Source organism: Nematostella vectensis, chromosome 6 (genome assembly GCF_932526225.1).
Source record: "Nematostella vectensis chromosome 6, jaNemVect1.1, whole genome shotgun sequence".
Lineage (NCBI taxonomy): Eukaryota > Metazoa > Cnidaria > Anthozoa > Actiniaria > Edwardsiidae > Nematostella > Nematostella vectensis.
The window spans coordinates 2,790,136-2,805,121 of record NC_064039.1 but is presented as its reverse complement, the minus strand read 5'-3'; the positions used below and the strand labels follow the sequence as shown (position 1 = coordinate 2,805,121).

Genomic DNA, 14,986 nt, shown 5'->3' with positions numbered 1-14,986 from the left:
GAACTATATGTAACAAACGACAGATACGAGATATGGGGACGGTACTGGGTTTACTTGGTCGCTGTTACAAACGTTACTTTACACAAGTAATTTTAAGATGATCTTTAAAGAATAGTCCTTTGGGGTTTCGTACCGCATCCCTTTTGTATGCTCTCTAATGACAGCAAGCCCAAACAAGAGACCTTCACTGACACCCCGAAAAACGTTTAGTTTCGTTTGGATAAAGGTTTTCGGCCAATGGGTGTTGGAAGGACGACATTCCAACGCAGTCATTCCAGTGGGTTACCCTTGGACTTGCCGTGACCTACATAATGATTATACGATTATTGTTGACTTCGGAGGTAACGCACTTCATGCTTGCCGAGCTAGTGCGCATGACAATCTTCATGCGTGACCCCCATATTGACAACATTCCAATCATTTTTGCACTTGCTTCCTTAATACCAATTCTGGTTATACCAGAATTTCACTAGACCTAGACGATACCTAGAGTTACCTGCTCCCGAAGTCAAAACCAACTTTCTACCGGTGGTTGATGAATACGGAACGGGCATAGGTGCTCGATTTACGATTCACGAATATCCTAAAAACAATATGGACCCGCCTACCATTGGGGAGGGGCCAATTCCCGTTGACTCATAACTAAACAAAACGCATAATTAACTCCCGGCATAAATTGGCGGTAAATTGACTAAAATGTTGAAGTTATAAAAATAGCGAAACCCATCACCTAGTATTAATTTCCCGCTTGGCAAGTACTAGCGTATTCCGACTCCAAGCAATAATTTCCCGCGTAGCAAGTAGTAGCGTAGCCCCGACAGCCTGCGATATTTTCCCGCGTGACATATGTATTATTATGGTCTCTGCGGCCTGCGCATCATAGTGCACCAAGGGCCACAGAATAAGGGGTTTATGTGAGAGGTAGACGCTGATACGCAATGATGGGACCTTAGACAGTTGATTGATTCTGTGCGCGCTGTTCACTCCACGATTTTCAATGTCTATTGCAAATCTCAGAGTGTTTAATATCATCCCTTTTATCGGAAATGTTCTCTTGTCAGAAATGTCATTCACGCCTTGGCTGAAGCGGAAGATAAGAAAACACACGTACCGTTCAGAAATTCCACGCTAACGAGGCTGCTTCAGGAGAGTTTAGGAGGCAACTGCAAAACAAGTCTGATAGTAAGTCAAATCATTGTATTTGGAGGACTCAAGCGGGCTTGAAGCACCCCGTTACCTAAACCCTCAATAACTCGAATCTTCCGCGGAGTCATGCGGGCTCAACGCACCCCGTAACCATAAACCCTCGATAACTCAAACCTTGGGCTGTAGCCTGCTAGGCGGTAGTTGAGTGAACGACGGAAAAGAGAGCATATCACTAACAAATAGCCTCTAGTTAGTGTGTTGTGTTTACCTTTGCAAATGTTGTATTCCAGGTGTGTGTGTCTCCGTGTATTAGTGACGTTAGCGAAACAAAGAGTACATTGAACTTTGGCTCTCGCGCTATGAAGATCACTAATACTGCTTATGTCAACCTTGAGGTAACAACGGCACTTGACTATATTATTAGAAAGCTCATCCACGCTAATACGTCCCAGCTCTAATCGTGAGAGAGGGGACAACGTAACAAAAGCTACCAATTAAAAGTCGTTTTTCAATACAGGTTGATTACAAGCGGTTAAGTGACGATTTGTCAAAATTGCTTGATTCTAAAGGTAAGACTGTTGCTAAATAGTCATCATAATAATCATAATATCATCGTTACTGTTAGCGGCATCATCATGACTCCACAATTCCCATGTTTCATCATCGTTGGCATCTTCGCTAGACGTTATGTTCTGAGTATTACTTTATCCATAATAATTATCACCTTTTTGTCTTTGTAATTGCTATCATGCCCTTTGTCAAAATGCTACAACTCTGGTTTGCCTTCGGGTCAGTACGCAGCTCTTACAAGCTGCAATTTGATTGGGAAAATGAACAATATCCGCACCTCGACACAAAGAACGAGAAAAATAGAGACAAAAGAACTCTAACATTCTAATTGCAGACAAAGACATAGAAGATCTCAAGTCATCCTACGAGAACCGAATTGATAAGATTAAGCAAGAAGCAGAATTACAACTAAGTACAGCTATGGCACAGGCACAGATTGCGCTCTCGTCTGCAAGGGGCCTGTATGAGTCACAGGTGAGACCACTCTCTGAGCTTGAGTTTATCACTTTTTGGAGTGTGTTAGGAAGACTATTAGGGGTGGGATAGGACGATTGCTGGGTGTTCCCCCCCCTCGGGCGTTTAGTAGGAAGGTTAAAAAACTATCGAGGTGGGTTAGGAAGACTGTCGGGGGCTGGGATAGGACGATTGTTAGGTGTACTTCTCCCTTCAGGGGTCTAGTAAGAAGGTTAAAAACTATCAGGGGTGGGGTAGGAAGACTGTCAGGGTGGGATAAAAAAATTGTCAACGCCGTCGCACGATATACATTTTTACATTACCCTGGTAAAGGGTATTTCATTAGTCAACGTGAGAGGATTAAACCTCTGCTAGCAAAGGGACGTGGGACGTGCCCCTCTCCCCTAATATTTAAAACAAAATTATAAGGAAATGACCAGTAGGAGCGTGGCTGTGCCCTATATTTTCCGAATGTTTCTGTATATAGGTTGATGGGGTATGTCTGACTGATCTGTTTATGTTCTTATCACAGGAAAGTTCTCTTCGTGATGATCTGTCTAATAAAAACATGGAACTCGCTAAAGAAAAAGAGCTATCCACTGCGCTACAAAACCAGTTATCCTCCCTCAGTGGGTACCTATACGGAGGAGTGAGTCGAACTAAGGGCGCTCTCCTAGCTGAGCTATTATCAATGCAGTTATTCTATACCGTGAAGGATCTACCAGACGATGAACGGAGAACATTAGCGAAACAATTTTCCCAAGAGCACCCCTTTGAAGGAGATCGATTAATCGGAACCAAGGCAAACGTCTTGAAGAATACGGACAAAGTGTTGAAATTATTCAGATCCTATCTTCAACTGTTGAACAAGACTGGTAAGAATTTGAATAACTTAGGGTTTGGTTTAGAAATGCTTCAAGGCCATTTGACCAAAGAAGAGTCAAGTGCTGTTGAGACGCTCATGAAAAGATCGAAAAGCTCAGAATTCGTACTGGAATGCATTGAAGATGATGAGTCACTGCTTCTGGAACTCAACAAGACAGACGATGACAAGGCGGTCGAGTCGTCAGGCGTCCATGATCATGCAAAGGACGAGTTGAACGGAGAGTTGCTTTTAGGTGAAGGGTTGATGTGTCAGGCGAAAGCGCTTAGAGACGCTCTTATGTGCATCAGAACTTCACTGGATGGCGATGCCGTCGAGTTTCTACAGAAAGCGTTTGGAGTCCACACAGGAAGCAATGGGGGAGATCGAAAAGCAGTGTATAATGCGATGAAAGAGTTTCTTCAACATACAGATGATAATGCTGCAGGTAAAATAAACTTAGAACCATTAAGCTTGTTTGGTCGAGACATCAAATCAGCTAGTCAGTAGCCTACCTGTCGGCTTTAGATGCTGATTTCGGCGATAAAATCCCTCGAAATCAACATCTAAAGCCTACAGGTAGGCTAGCTAGTCAGGAGACCGGTCACAATCAGCCAATCACCCAATCAATAAATCAGTCAGTACGTCGGTCGGTAGATCCATCTGTCAGTCTTCAAGTTCAAGTCATTGAGGGAGCCATTCATTCGGTCAGCCAACAATCTAGAGCCAATCGGCCGAAATGAACTTCAGTATTTACCCATAGGGTTAAACCACACAAGTTGTCTTTATTTCTTTTAAACCAAATTAATTTTTTTCAGGAGAGCTTCCCTGCGACAAGTCCTTGCCTGTACAATGCGTGGAAATGGCTCTACTCGAACAGTCTCTTTGCCAAGTGCTCGTGGACAAGGCGCTTCAGAGCTCACTATTGCTGCTAGACTACACTGAGTCACAGCAACAATGTGACAAGCTCGTCACGGATAACGCAACCATTAGCAAAGAGCTGGAGATCATGAAGATCCGGGTACGGCTTCTAGTTGATGGCCTTCTTGTTCAGGGGAGCGGTGCTTCTCTCATGGCACCGATAATTAAATTGATAGTGCATTGAGTAATAGCCTGTATTAATAAATCACAAGCGTGATTTACCGGCCTAAAGATCCCACACAATACACGCAATAACTCAAACGTACGGGCGTCATGACAGCTTCTTGGCACTGAAATAGTTCAGCGGTCCCCGGCGTTCTCTACGTAGCCTAGAACCGACCAATGGACCGCGATATAAGACACGGGACTGTTATACACGGGTTATATTATATTATGATATAAGAAAGAAGACAAAGATTTGCAGTCGACTGACTATAACAGCTGGGAATAGAGCTAATGATTGTTTGTTCCTTTCTAGGTTGACGTACTCAGCTCTGAAAACAACAAGCTCAATTCAAAACTCTCCGAAACGTCAACCTTTCTGAAAGACGTGAAAACGAGTAAGACTCGGCTGGAGAGTGATCTATCATCCATATTTCAGCTGTACAACATGCGCCCCACCCAGTCCCCCACGGAAGGGGAGAGCGCTAACTCGGAGGCCGAACTGGACTTTGGGATCTCATCACTTGTAGAGGAGAACGCGAAGCTTAAAGTGGAACTAAAGGATATCAACGTGGAGAATGAGGAGCTTCAATCGCAGCTTGAGTTAACTAAGGTTGGTAAAACGAATATCATCATCAATTCATTTGAGTAAAATGACACTTTCAGACCTACAAACATTATATTTACAATCACTACCATTACTACCAATACCACTGCCATGGCCATCACAATCACCACAACCGATATAACTATTACTACATCGGAACCACCGATGATCACAGCGAGTGAATATACCATTACTACCAATACCTCTATTAAATGTACCATTTATACCAATAACATTACTACCAAAACAACCTTCACTACCCTTCCCCAACATAACTACTACAGTCCACTAACACCAGAGCCTGTGAAAATTGCATTCTGGCACATTGAGACAACAGCAATGTATTGACCTGAGCACAGGTTCTATATTTCAGCTACAGTGTTGTAATCCAAGCTTTGCAAGCATCCCACATTCATGGTTTCTGAGATGGAGAGCTATATCCTTAAAGTCTAGCTGGCTCTAAGTGTGGTTGTTTTGTTGTTGGAATTGTAGTTTCTCCAGTCTTTTCTTGTTTCGCTGTTGAACTATACGCTTAAGCTGTCCACTTTGTTTACGCAATAGCTAGAGAGATACAGTGGAGTCGAATACTTTCACTTAGCTGCAGAGTAACAATTAAGTCACCGACTTGCACGACTTGTGTGATATATGCAAGCTTAAATGATTGCTGCACCGCAAGACGGCACGAAGCGTGGGAGATGTTCGTGAACGGTTTGCGCACAAGTAAAAGATTCGCACGAGCACAGAGCTAAGGTACGAAACCACAACTCCGCAAGCACTGCGAATGCGTAATAACAGAGTCAAGGTACAAACCTGCAAACTGACGCAGGTGCACATGCACGACCATGTAACAAACCACCTGATTCACGTGAACACACACAGCCAAGGTGCAAAACCACAAACTTACACACGTGCGCATATGGTCAAATGAACGAATCCATCACGTTGACTGACTGTGCACGTGAACATGAAGATACAAGGTATAAACCCACGAATAAGGCACGCACAGATGGTCAGAGAGTGCTCTTACCTAAAGCTTCAGAGACACTGTGAATGTAACTGAGAAAGACAAGCATGTTTCAGTGCTCTGATTTTGCTTTTCAGCCAAGGATAGCGATGAATGGATGACCAAATGCATACGACGCCATATCCACGCATGCGCAAAGCTTGTACTTTTAAAGTAAAACACCGCTGTTCAGCAATAAAGAGTTAGCCCGTTATGTGTCCATTTGAAGACATCGCAAGTCCTCAAAGACGTTTAGAAGAGTGACCAAGCACACTACTTTTGATTCATCCCTTTCAAGAATTAAATTACTGTAAATGTGTTATCTTGCATATGGTGTAAAAGATAGTTTAGGCAGATACGTGAAATTCCAGTCCAGTGGCGTTTCTATCAATGTTAGCTTAATGAATGTGCACTACTAGAGTTGACCTTTTTATATGTTACGTTCTTTTTTCACAGCCATTGAATCTCTTCTCTATTGTAAAATTAATTTGGTGAATAAAGACTGGTGAAAATATCTAGTGATATTGCGCCCCCTTATAACACATATTCAACTTCAACCAAACTTCTTTCTTTCCATTTCTATATAGATGAATATATAAGATTATGAGTCTCCTTGTCAGGGCAATTTGAAACATGCTTACCATAGTGTGCGTATGTTGTAGGAAGAGTTGAGGAACTGCCGTATTATTATTATCATCATGGATCTTCCTCTTTATTCCTGTAAATTGATGGTTGTTTCCTAGCCCCAACATTTGTTCTTGCTTGGTATGTCGTTTCAGTGCCTATCTTCTGTTATCCACCTTTTTATCTCGATCTAGTATTCTTCATACTATCTGCTGTTTTCGTGGGTCTTACATGGTTGGCATTGAGAACTGGCAAGGGCGTTGCCAGGGAAGAGGTCCTAGGGTACATGTGACCCTCTCATTCAAAGTGCATTGGTCCTCTAGCTATCATCCTAGTACCAACTACACTCGTCCAACAAAAACCCTGTCATGATTAGACATGCTATTATATTTGGTTCGCGCTTTCAAAGATGCTTTTTATAGACAAATCTTGGTGATCGAACTACCTAATCACAATCGTGTGTTGTCTTAGTATTTCTGCTTCAACTAATATTGTCTTTTTCCGTGATTTGTTTTTTCTACTTTATTTGAGCATACTTATACGTTGATATTTTGCTGTGCTTTGTTTCCAGGAGGAGCTCACTCGAGTAGAAGCATTGCTAGAGACGTATCGAAAGTCCAGCAGTATTACCTCGTCCACCCCATCGATTTTACAAAAATCGCCTGGCATAACTGTTGAGGAGGACATGTCCCAGGTCAAGCACATGGAGGAGGACCTAGGAAACTTTCTCTTCTATGTCCAGGAAGAACTAGCAAAGATAGAGAGGAATCAGACAGCCATCGACGAGAACTCTCAACAAAGAGAAAAAATATCGAATCTTAGGGATGTGATGACGAAGAGAGTAAGCGAAGAGTGGAGCATTCGAATTACTGAGAACTGCACCTTGAAAAAACAAGTGGCCGATCTGATTAAAAAGCTGGAATCGGAACGAAAAGGGTACGAACAGCAAATTAAAGACTTAAAAGCAGAACTTGAGGCTGGAATGCAAGCCCGCATTGAATTGGAGAATGAGCTTTTGCTTTACAGTGGCCAACTTACACTCCAGGTTGAGGCGCTCAACTGCTTGAATGATAGACTAACGGATACTGAATTAGACTCGCAGGATCTTGTTTCTGGACGTACAGCTAATATTGTAGAGAAAACAGAACGTACGATCAATGAAAACGGTGCGTCGATACACAAGACGACATCTAAGGATTGCGAGGACGGTGTTGATTGGGAAGAAGACAGAATCATTAGCATCCAGAGAGCAAGATCGGACTCGCTCAATACTGAATTCGATGATACGGTAGAAATAAAGAAAGATGAACTCTTACAAGCAGAGAAAGAGAATGATGACGCGAAAGCCGAATTAGAGAGTTTGAAGCGGAAGTTCTTGGAACTTGGAGAAGAGCTTGCTCACTCTGGGAAATACAGAGAAGAACTTGAGAAAAGGTTCGAAGAACTTGTGAGCGAAAAGAATGTGCTCAGGGCGTGTCTAGAGGAGTCGAGGAATAAGTGTGCGGGGCTGCATGACAGCCTGGATGCGTCGTACTCTGGACAAGAGCAGCTGGAGGCCGAAATTGATAGCCTTGTGAGTCAGAACGATGTCTTGATGTCAGAGGTTAAAAAGATGAAGGCATCAAGAATTGCTACTGAAAAGGACGTTGCAACAACAAAGACGTTACTCTATTCCGCTGAGGTCAAGAACGGTTTGATCGAAAAAAGATTGAAGGAAAAGTGCAAAAAGCTGGAGGAAACAGCCAATGCCCTCAAGCGCGCACAGGAATCCTTGAAACAGAGCAAGGAGGAGTTTAGGGAACTCCATGACGCTTACATAAAAATGCAGGTAGAGCATGAAAACGAAAGTGACCGAGAAAGCCTGGTAGAAGTTAAACTGAATAGCCATACTTCCGATACACCACGCGGGCGTATTCAGTCCATCAGTGCTGTAAGCAGAGCGAGGGCACAAGCTCGCAAACAGTCTCCAAAGAAAAGAAGGACGTTCAAAGTGAACTCTCCAAGACACTCCGATCGCTCTTCGCCAAACAGCCGAAACAACTCCCTCTCAAGGCGACACGGTAGTCCTGCAACTTGTCGTCGGAGCCTAAACAGCGGGCCAGACTCACAGAAGAGTAGTCTGACTCGGGTAAACGCGCTCGTAGGCGATGACAAACTTAAACCAGCTAACGATTGCGACGAGGACAACAAATTGAAGAACGAGCTCATGTTAGCAAAAGAACAGTTGGTTCGACTGAAGTCCGAGCTCACCTCCTCCAATATTCAGACGACGGACATCGGGTCTCAACTGTCATGTCTTAGAGATGAAAGCAACAAGCTTGAAGCTGAGCTTACCAGCATGAAGCGAGCTCCCCAGGCTGATGATAAATCCACCGCAACAATACACCTGGAAGTGGAACTCTCTGACTGGAAAGATCAGGCTAGTTCCCTACAGAGTGAGGTGGCGCAACTGAAGAAAGATAAAGCTGCTGCGATGCACAAAGTAATTGACTCGGAAGAGCAAATGATACAACTGAGAAGTCGCCTCTACAAGACAGAAGATTCCCTGGTCAGGAACCAAGACACAGTAAAGCTTTTGAGCAAAGAGAATACGGACCTGAGGGTAGAAATAGAGCGTTTAAGGAGCAGGTTGTCTGTTTACGCCAGTGAGACTGCTAAAGAGATCGTGGATGGTAATGGCGAAGGTAAAGCAAAATGCGGTGTTGTCACGAAAACTAAGTGGGAAAGTATGATGGAGGATAAGAAGAAGTTGCAAAGCGAAATCGAGGAGCTTTCCAAGGATAAGCTTCGTCTTCAGGACATGCAATCGTTGGTGCGACGGTTAGTCAGCGCTGAAGACGAGAAGATCAATCTAAAGCAGAAATTGCGACTCGCATTAGAAAACTCAAAGCTACCCCTAGAAAGTGAGGATGCTTCTCCAAACATTGCCATAAATAAAGATACAGTTGCGCATTCAGTAATCACGGTTTCCGAGAAGCAATCCGAAGATCTTTACGTAGAAAACATGGCCCTTCGTTGCGAAGTAGATGCTCTAAAAATCTACATAAGCAACCTCGAGAATGAGCTGAAGTCACTGAAGTTCAAGCTATCCGTGAGTGAAACCACCAACGGTAACACAAGTAAAAAGGTTCTCGGAACTTTGCTCGCTTCTGCGAAACACGAACGCGAAGAGTTACGGGAAACCCTCAATGAGGTGTACAGCGAGAAAGAAGACACGGAGGAAGAATTAAACGTTGAGAGGGTTAAATCCGCTAAGCTCCAACGGGAACTTGTCAGGGTGTGTAAGGAAAAAGAAGAGATGGACAAAGAGTTAAAACGCTTGCAAAGCGAGGAAGGAGAGGGCAGTTTGATAGGTGTTCTAAGAAACTTCATGGAATCTATCGGTGTGGCAAATGCAAGCGAAAGAGATATCAAGGAGATGGTTGTCTCCTTGATAGCCTCATGCAGTCAGCAGCGCCATCCCAAAGTAAAGCAGGTAATAAACAAGTCAATATGCGTTATTGCTTATATATGAAGATATGAAGAAAAAAACTAAGCCCATTTCTTGGTGGGATATTATATTGTCAGCTTGCCTGGAAAAGGACAGAATGAAATTGTTTGTTCTGTCAAAATTTTAACTGTATGAACTGTGCCAATTTAGACCAATTTAAATTACTTTAATACAAGTTTATTTTCTGGTCCAACACGCATACCATTGCAAATGCTCATTTTAGTGCCCCTTTCCAAAATTGGCTCCCCCACCCCCCTGCCCCAAAAGGGTCCACGGCGTTTAAACCAGCATTGATGGTATTTTTTCCAGAGTTTGGCGAGCAATCAGAGACATCGAGGTCTGGATCACAGAGAGGACTTGCCCAAGAGGGGAGCATTAAGAAGTAAGTGGTCATCGAGGTTTAGACCATCATGCTCACAGATACAAATCGTACAAATCCAAATTTCATGTTATATCATTCCTTCTGCAGAGACTGCTGATGCTAGGCCAAACAAGCTACAAGAAGGGCCTAGGTACTATGATTTTAATAATAATGATGACTAACAATTTCCCTTATGCCCATAGTATAATATATTATTACTAATAGTTAAATTCAAGTAACTTTTGTTAAACCCTAACAAAATATAATTCATGCTTAACATGTATCAAGGTATGTCCACATTGGAGGTGTTTAAAAAATTAAAGTGGAACATTTATGAAAGTTCATATTAAAAGGTTTTATAAGTACTATATTCAGGTCATGGATCAAAGACTTCAATTCTAAAGTCAAACATTTTCAAACAGGTTAAAAAGTATCACACATAAACCTCCTGTAAAGTCTCATTTGAGTGATCGATCAAGTCGAAGTGCTCTTACACGGCAGAGCCCTAACTATGAACGTGAGGTTCCTGAGGGGATGGAGCAGACAGAGTTCAATGGCAAGAGTTTAGCTGCACAGTCAAGCACAAAAGTAGACGAAGTTTTAAACAGTGAAATACATATAAAGCGGACATGGTCAATCAAAGATTTATTTAAACGGTCAAAGGCTACTATGCCCATAGCTGAGCCACTAGTCATAAACCAATGACATTAAATTATATAAATAGCTATTTTGTCTAATTTAAGAAATAAAATCTATTTTTAAATCTATTAAATGAAGATTAAAATTGGTAATTGGATGATAAGTTTGAATTAGCCTGCAGAACAGGCTCTTAAAAAGCACCCCAGAAAAGCTGCCAGAACCGCTGCACATAGCACTCCGCCAAAAGTAGGGCGATTTGGTCGAGTAAGCTTGGCTATTCCAGCTCGGCTTTTCCATCTTTCATGCAAGTAGGGCCTGTTAAGAAGGCTTAGTTTGAATTAGTTTTATGGACGAAATAGATTGTGAAAGGGTTAAAAGAAAGGTTTTTTTAGTAAGGATCATCGCTGTTACAGTGCAGCCAGTAAAATATTAAAAAGACCAAATATTTTTATTCAGAGCCAATTCTCAGGGGTTTCTAGTTGGGTTTCCTGTTGGTTGCTCTTCCCAGCCTCTCTTGCCTCAAGGTCACCCACAGGGATCCCAAACAGACGCCCAGGGACTAGGCTGGTTTATTCCTACCAACCACACATGAGTTATTCAAACCATTATCAACCTGGAAAAAAAAAACATTCTACACATTTTCACTGAAAACACTGTTTTATTGGCACACTGTACAAGTTATGGGTGACTTGAATTTGTTAGGTGGCTTATTCAAAAGGCTGCTTTTAGTGGTTTTTATATGGAATTTCATACTCAAATTAAAACAACATTTTTATAGCTAAACACATATCTTTATAGTTTGCAACTGGGATTGTTTTTAAAAGAATGTCTTTAAATACATGGAGTGATTTACATACAACAAAGTATAATATAGCAAAAGAACAAATAATCACAGTATAAAATATACATCAATAAAATTTACATTCTTTACACTGCCTTTTATTTTATGTATCTACAGCTAAATCCATGAAAAGTAACTTAACTTTACCTCCCTTGGGTTTGGAATTTTTTTTTTTACTTTGAGATCAAATTCACTTACTAATTTCAATTCATTTTTTCTTGGTCAATTTTAAACCACACTCACACTTCTCAAAAGTATCAACTGGACTTGAAATCCCAAGACTGATAGTCCCTTTTACACTTTTCCCTTGGTCTCATTTAACCCCCAACTGTATATCAAATTCCAAACAATGAAAATTATTCCAGAAACATTTTAAACACTTGTTCACCATCCATTCAACATCTTGTTTAGCAGTTTCAATTGTGTCTTTGAAACATAAGTATGCTTGCGAAGTTGTCTTCTATTCTTGCTTCTCTTTTTGATCATGTTATGGGTTTTACCACACTTCCATCTTTTTAATTTTCCTGTTCCTGTCCTTATAACTCTTTTAGCGACAGCTTTACATGTTTTCCTCTTACCACGTTTACTCATCAGGTTAACGCTTCTTGTAATGACAGATTTAGGCAATAATTTCACCTTCTTCTCATTTCCCATTGTCCTGGCCAAAGAGCCAAACTGGTGGAGCGGAGTAACCAATATCAAAGGTTTAGCTGTTAGGCTGTGACTGGTCACTCTAAAAGCAGAAAGGGTTGAAAACTGGCAGCGCATTGATGGCCTTGAGGTGCACATCTCAACTGCAAGATTAGAACATTCATTTATACTTAATAGTTTTTAATTAACTTGTAAATGAAGCGTGCTTACCAAAAAGTATTATAAAATAATTTAGATTGAGTACGTACATACATACTCTAATTGGTCAGTTTAGTTCACTTTCATAGGAGGTTTAGAATTTGTATTCAAAATGTGTTCCATCTTGCACTTTGGGACCCTGCTCTAAAAACTGTTTTATTTGGTATATTAAAGCCAGAACCAAAGAAATGCCGCACCTTAGCCAACTATATTATCTTAGAAAGCAAATATCTCATTTTCAAGCAAAAAATCATATTTTTACTCTTCTATACAATTATAATTACATAAAATGAAAAAAAAAAAAAAAAACATGAAGCCGAACAACATATAGCGAGAAAAATAACACTGTTCTGTACCAAAATAAAAAATGGAAACCTCTGATCCATGTATTTTTAAACTTCATTATTTTTTTCCTATATAGACTGCCGCCTACATACTGCTGTTCTACCAAATTAATTTATTGTAATTTTTGTTGTTGTTTAATGTATTGTACTATATATTCTGTTTGTATCAGTAGAACTTAATAGATAGGGTGTAAGTGCTTTGTGTAGAAAATCAATATAATAAATATGTCTTTAAAAAAATGCACTTTGAACGGAGCCATGAGCGTATGCTGTATTTTGAAGTTTCTTTAATTTTGTCTTTTGTGTGATTTAATAAAACATTATAAAAGAAATGAGACTTGTGTGTTCTTTCATCACACAATGAAAATTTTGACATTTGTTCTAGGAATATTCAAGCAGAGATGAAGCACTAAACCTGTCAAGCTCCACTAATCTGCTTTTGAATTCTCCCAAACAAAGACGCCTTGGTTTTCATAGTGCAATAAAGCCACACCAAGATAGTTTTATTGGTTAATACTGAAGTCCACAAATCACATAAGAGTGTTTTCAAATGTAATAAACCCAGAGCAGATCCAGGATTTCTCGAATGATAAGGGGTGGGTTGGGAATTGCGGCGGTTTTGCTAGAAACCTGGTTCGCTCTCCTGGGTATGGGCCTTTGTAAGTATATCAAACCAATTTTTTAAATGCAATAAACAAGTCCTCATTTATCGTCTATTGGAGCAATCTGGATGGTATTCAAATTCGGATGTCTAGGGAAAGAGAGAACATTTTTTTCTTGTATAGGTCAATAATAAACCAAGAGGCCTTAACTAATGACGACGCTACTTGTATTTTAATGGATGGCAAATAAAACTTATGGTTTTCCAATTTCTATTAAAATCTGGCATAAAAAATCAGGCATCAAACAGACCCCCCCCAAAAAGATTCCCCAATATGTGAGCTTTCTTTTGCAATAAAGATTGTTGCAATTGCTACATTAGATAAGGCATAACGCAAACCAAAGTAGTGTTGTTGTTCGAGTGTCTTTGTTGAACAACACAACATGTTTATATGTCGGCGGCGACTAAATCACGCCGGTTTTAGTTTGCTAAAAAAATCGAGTATCAAATAGATTCCCAAAAAATGAAGATTGTTGCAATCGCTACATTGCTCCATTAGATAGAGCCGAACACAAACCAAGGAAACAACATTGTTCGATTGTCTTTGTTGAACAACAACAACATGTTAATATGTCGCATCGGCAGCGACTAAATCACTCTGGTTTACGCTCGCTTAAAAAAACGTGTACCAAACACAACCCCCCCAAAAAGATTCCCCAATATGTGAGCTTTCTTTTGCAATAAAGATTGTTGCAATCACTACATTGTCCATTAGATAGAGCCAAATGCAAACCAAAGCGAAACCACTGCATACCGTGGGTTGGAGAGGAGAGTGGGCGAACCATAAAAAACATTAAGCCATAAGGTTGTGAATTTTATCACCCAAACATCTTTTCTCAGATTTCTTTTTTCTAAAGAAGGGGCACTGTACCCCCTGGCTCTGTCAATGTAGAAGTGCATTTTTTTCAGGCCAGATAAATCTAATGCACAAATCTGAAACTAGGTAAAATCGTTAAGAATAGAACCTCTTGTATGATCATAGGGGTTAAGACTAAAAGTGCAAAAGGGATGCAAATGCAATCATTCCACACATGGGTTTGTAGTGGAGAATGGCTGTTATATGTTGAAACTTTAAATATTCTCTTCGTCTAGTGTGGCTGGATCAACCGAGAAAATATGTTGGTGGAGCCGTAAAATTTGTCTGATCTCTCGTCTTCAAGAACCCAGATTGTGTCATACTCTTCATTTAGAAATTATGGAGCAAGGATTTAACATACTAACCTGTTTTAGTATGAACGCTCACAGCTCTTTGTAAAAAGCCAAAGCACACTTTCCTCAAGGAACTCAGAGCAGACACTCCTCGCATGGCAGCCATCTTGGATTTGTCCCTCGACCTCTTCCTCTTCACATCAGAATATACACAGGAGGCCCAAGTCAAGTAGACACTAAGGCGACAGTGCTATGCGCTAAATTTACTTTTATATAAATAATGATTTACACTAGATCATAGATT

General features: G+C 40.8%; 2 protein-coding genes across 9 annotated transcripts in view; one reads left to right on the top strand and one right to left on the bottom strand.

Moving 5' to 3' along the window:
• LOC116619428 (kinesin-like protein KIN-7I) overlaps positions 1 to 13,741 on the top strand; it is a 30,153-nt gene extending 16,412 nt beyond the window's left edge. For 5 of the 8 annotated variants that reach the window (XM_032384209.2, XM_048729300.1, XM_032384208.2 and 2 more), the window contains 11 exons: positions 1,062 to 1,182; positions 1,437 to 1,541; positions 1,664 to 1,715; positions 2,051 to 2,190; positions 2,702 to 3,479; positions 3,850 to 4,052; positions 4,431 to 4,727; positions 6,920 to 9,823; positions 10,148 to 10,220; positions 10,308 to 10,350; positions 10,622 to 11,768. In XM_032384209.2, the coding sequence (XP_032240100.2) occupies positions 1,062 to 1,182; positions 1,437 to 1,541; positions 1,664 to 1,715; positions 2,051 to 2,190; positions 2,702 to 3,479; positions 3,850 to 4,052; positions 4,431 to 4,727; positions 6,920 to 9,823; positions 10,148 to 10,220; positions 10,308 to 10,350; positions 10,622 to 10,904 (4,999 nt within the window). In that variant the 3' untranslated portion in view covers positions 10,905 to 11,768. Of the gene's footprint in view, positions 1 to 1,061; positions 1,183 to 1,436; positions 1,542 to 1,663; positions 1,716 to 2,050; positions 2,191 to 2,701; positions 3,480 to 3,849; positions 4,053 to 4,430; positions 4,728 to 6,919; positions 9,824 to 10,147; positions 10,221 to 10,307; positions 11,769 to 12,949; positions 13,205 to 13,257 lie in introns of those variants that run through there. The other 3 variants (XM_048729303.1, XM_048729301.1, XM_048729302.1) reach the window with 3 other exon arrangements.
• Positions 11,477 to 14,986, bottom strand: LOC5514643. Its single transcript, XM_001634706.3, has 2 exons — positions 14,755 to 14,986; positions 11,477 to 12,473 (listed from the first exon to the last, which is right to left on the bottom strand). Exons 1-2 carry the CDS (start codon positions 14,846 to 14,848, stop codon positions 12,064 to 12,066), a joined length of 504 nt encoding a protein of 167 aa, XP_001634756.1. The 5' UTR covers positions 14,849 to 14,986; the 3' UTR covers positions 11,477 to 12,063.

Coding starts and splice junctions, on each gene's coding strand:
- LOC5514643 (XM_001634706.3), bottom strand. CDS start 14,848: ATGGCTGCCATGCGAGGAGTGTCTGCTCTGAGTTCCTTGAGGAAAGTG. Junction 12,474..14,754: donor GAGCGTTCATACTAAAACAG/GTTAGTATGTTA, acceptor CTAATCTTGCAG/TTGAGATGTGCACCTCAAGG.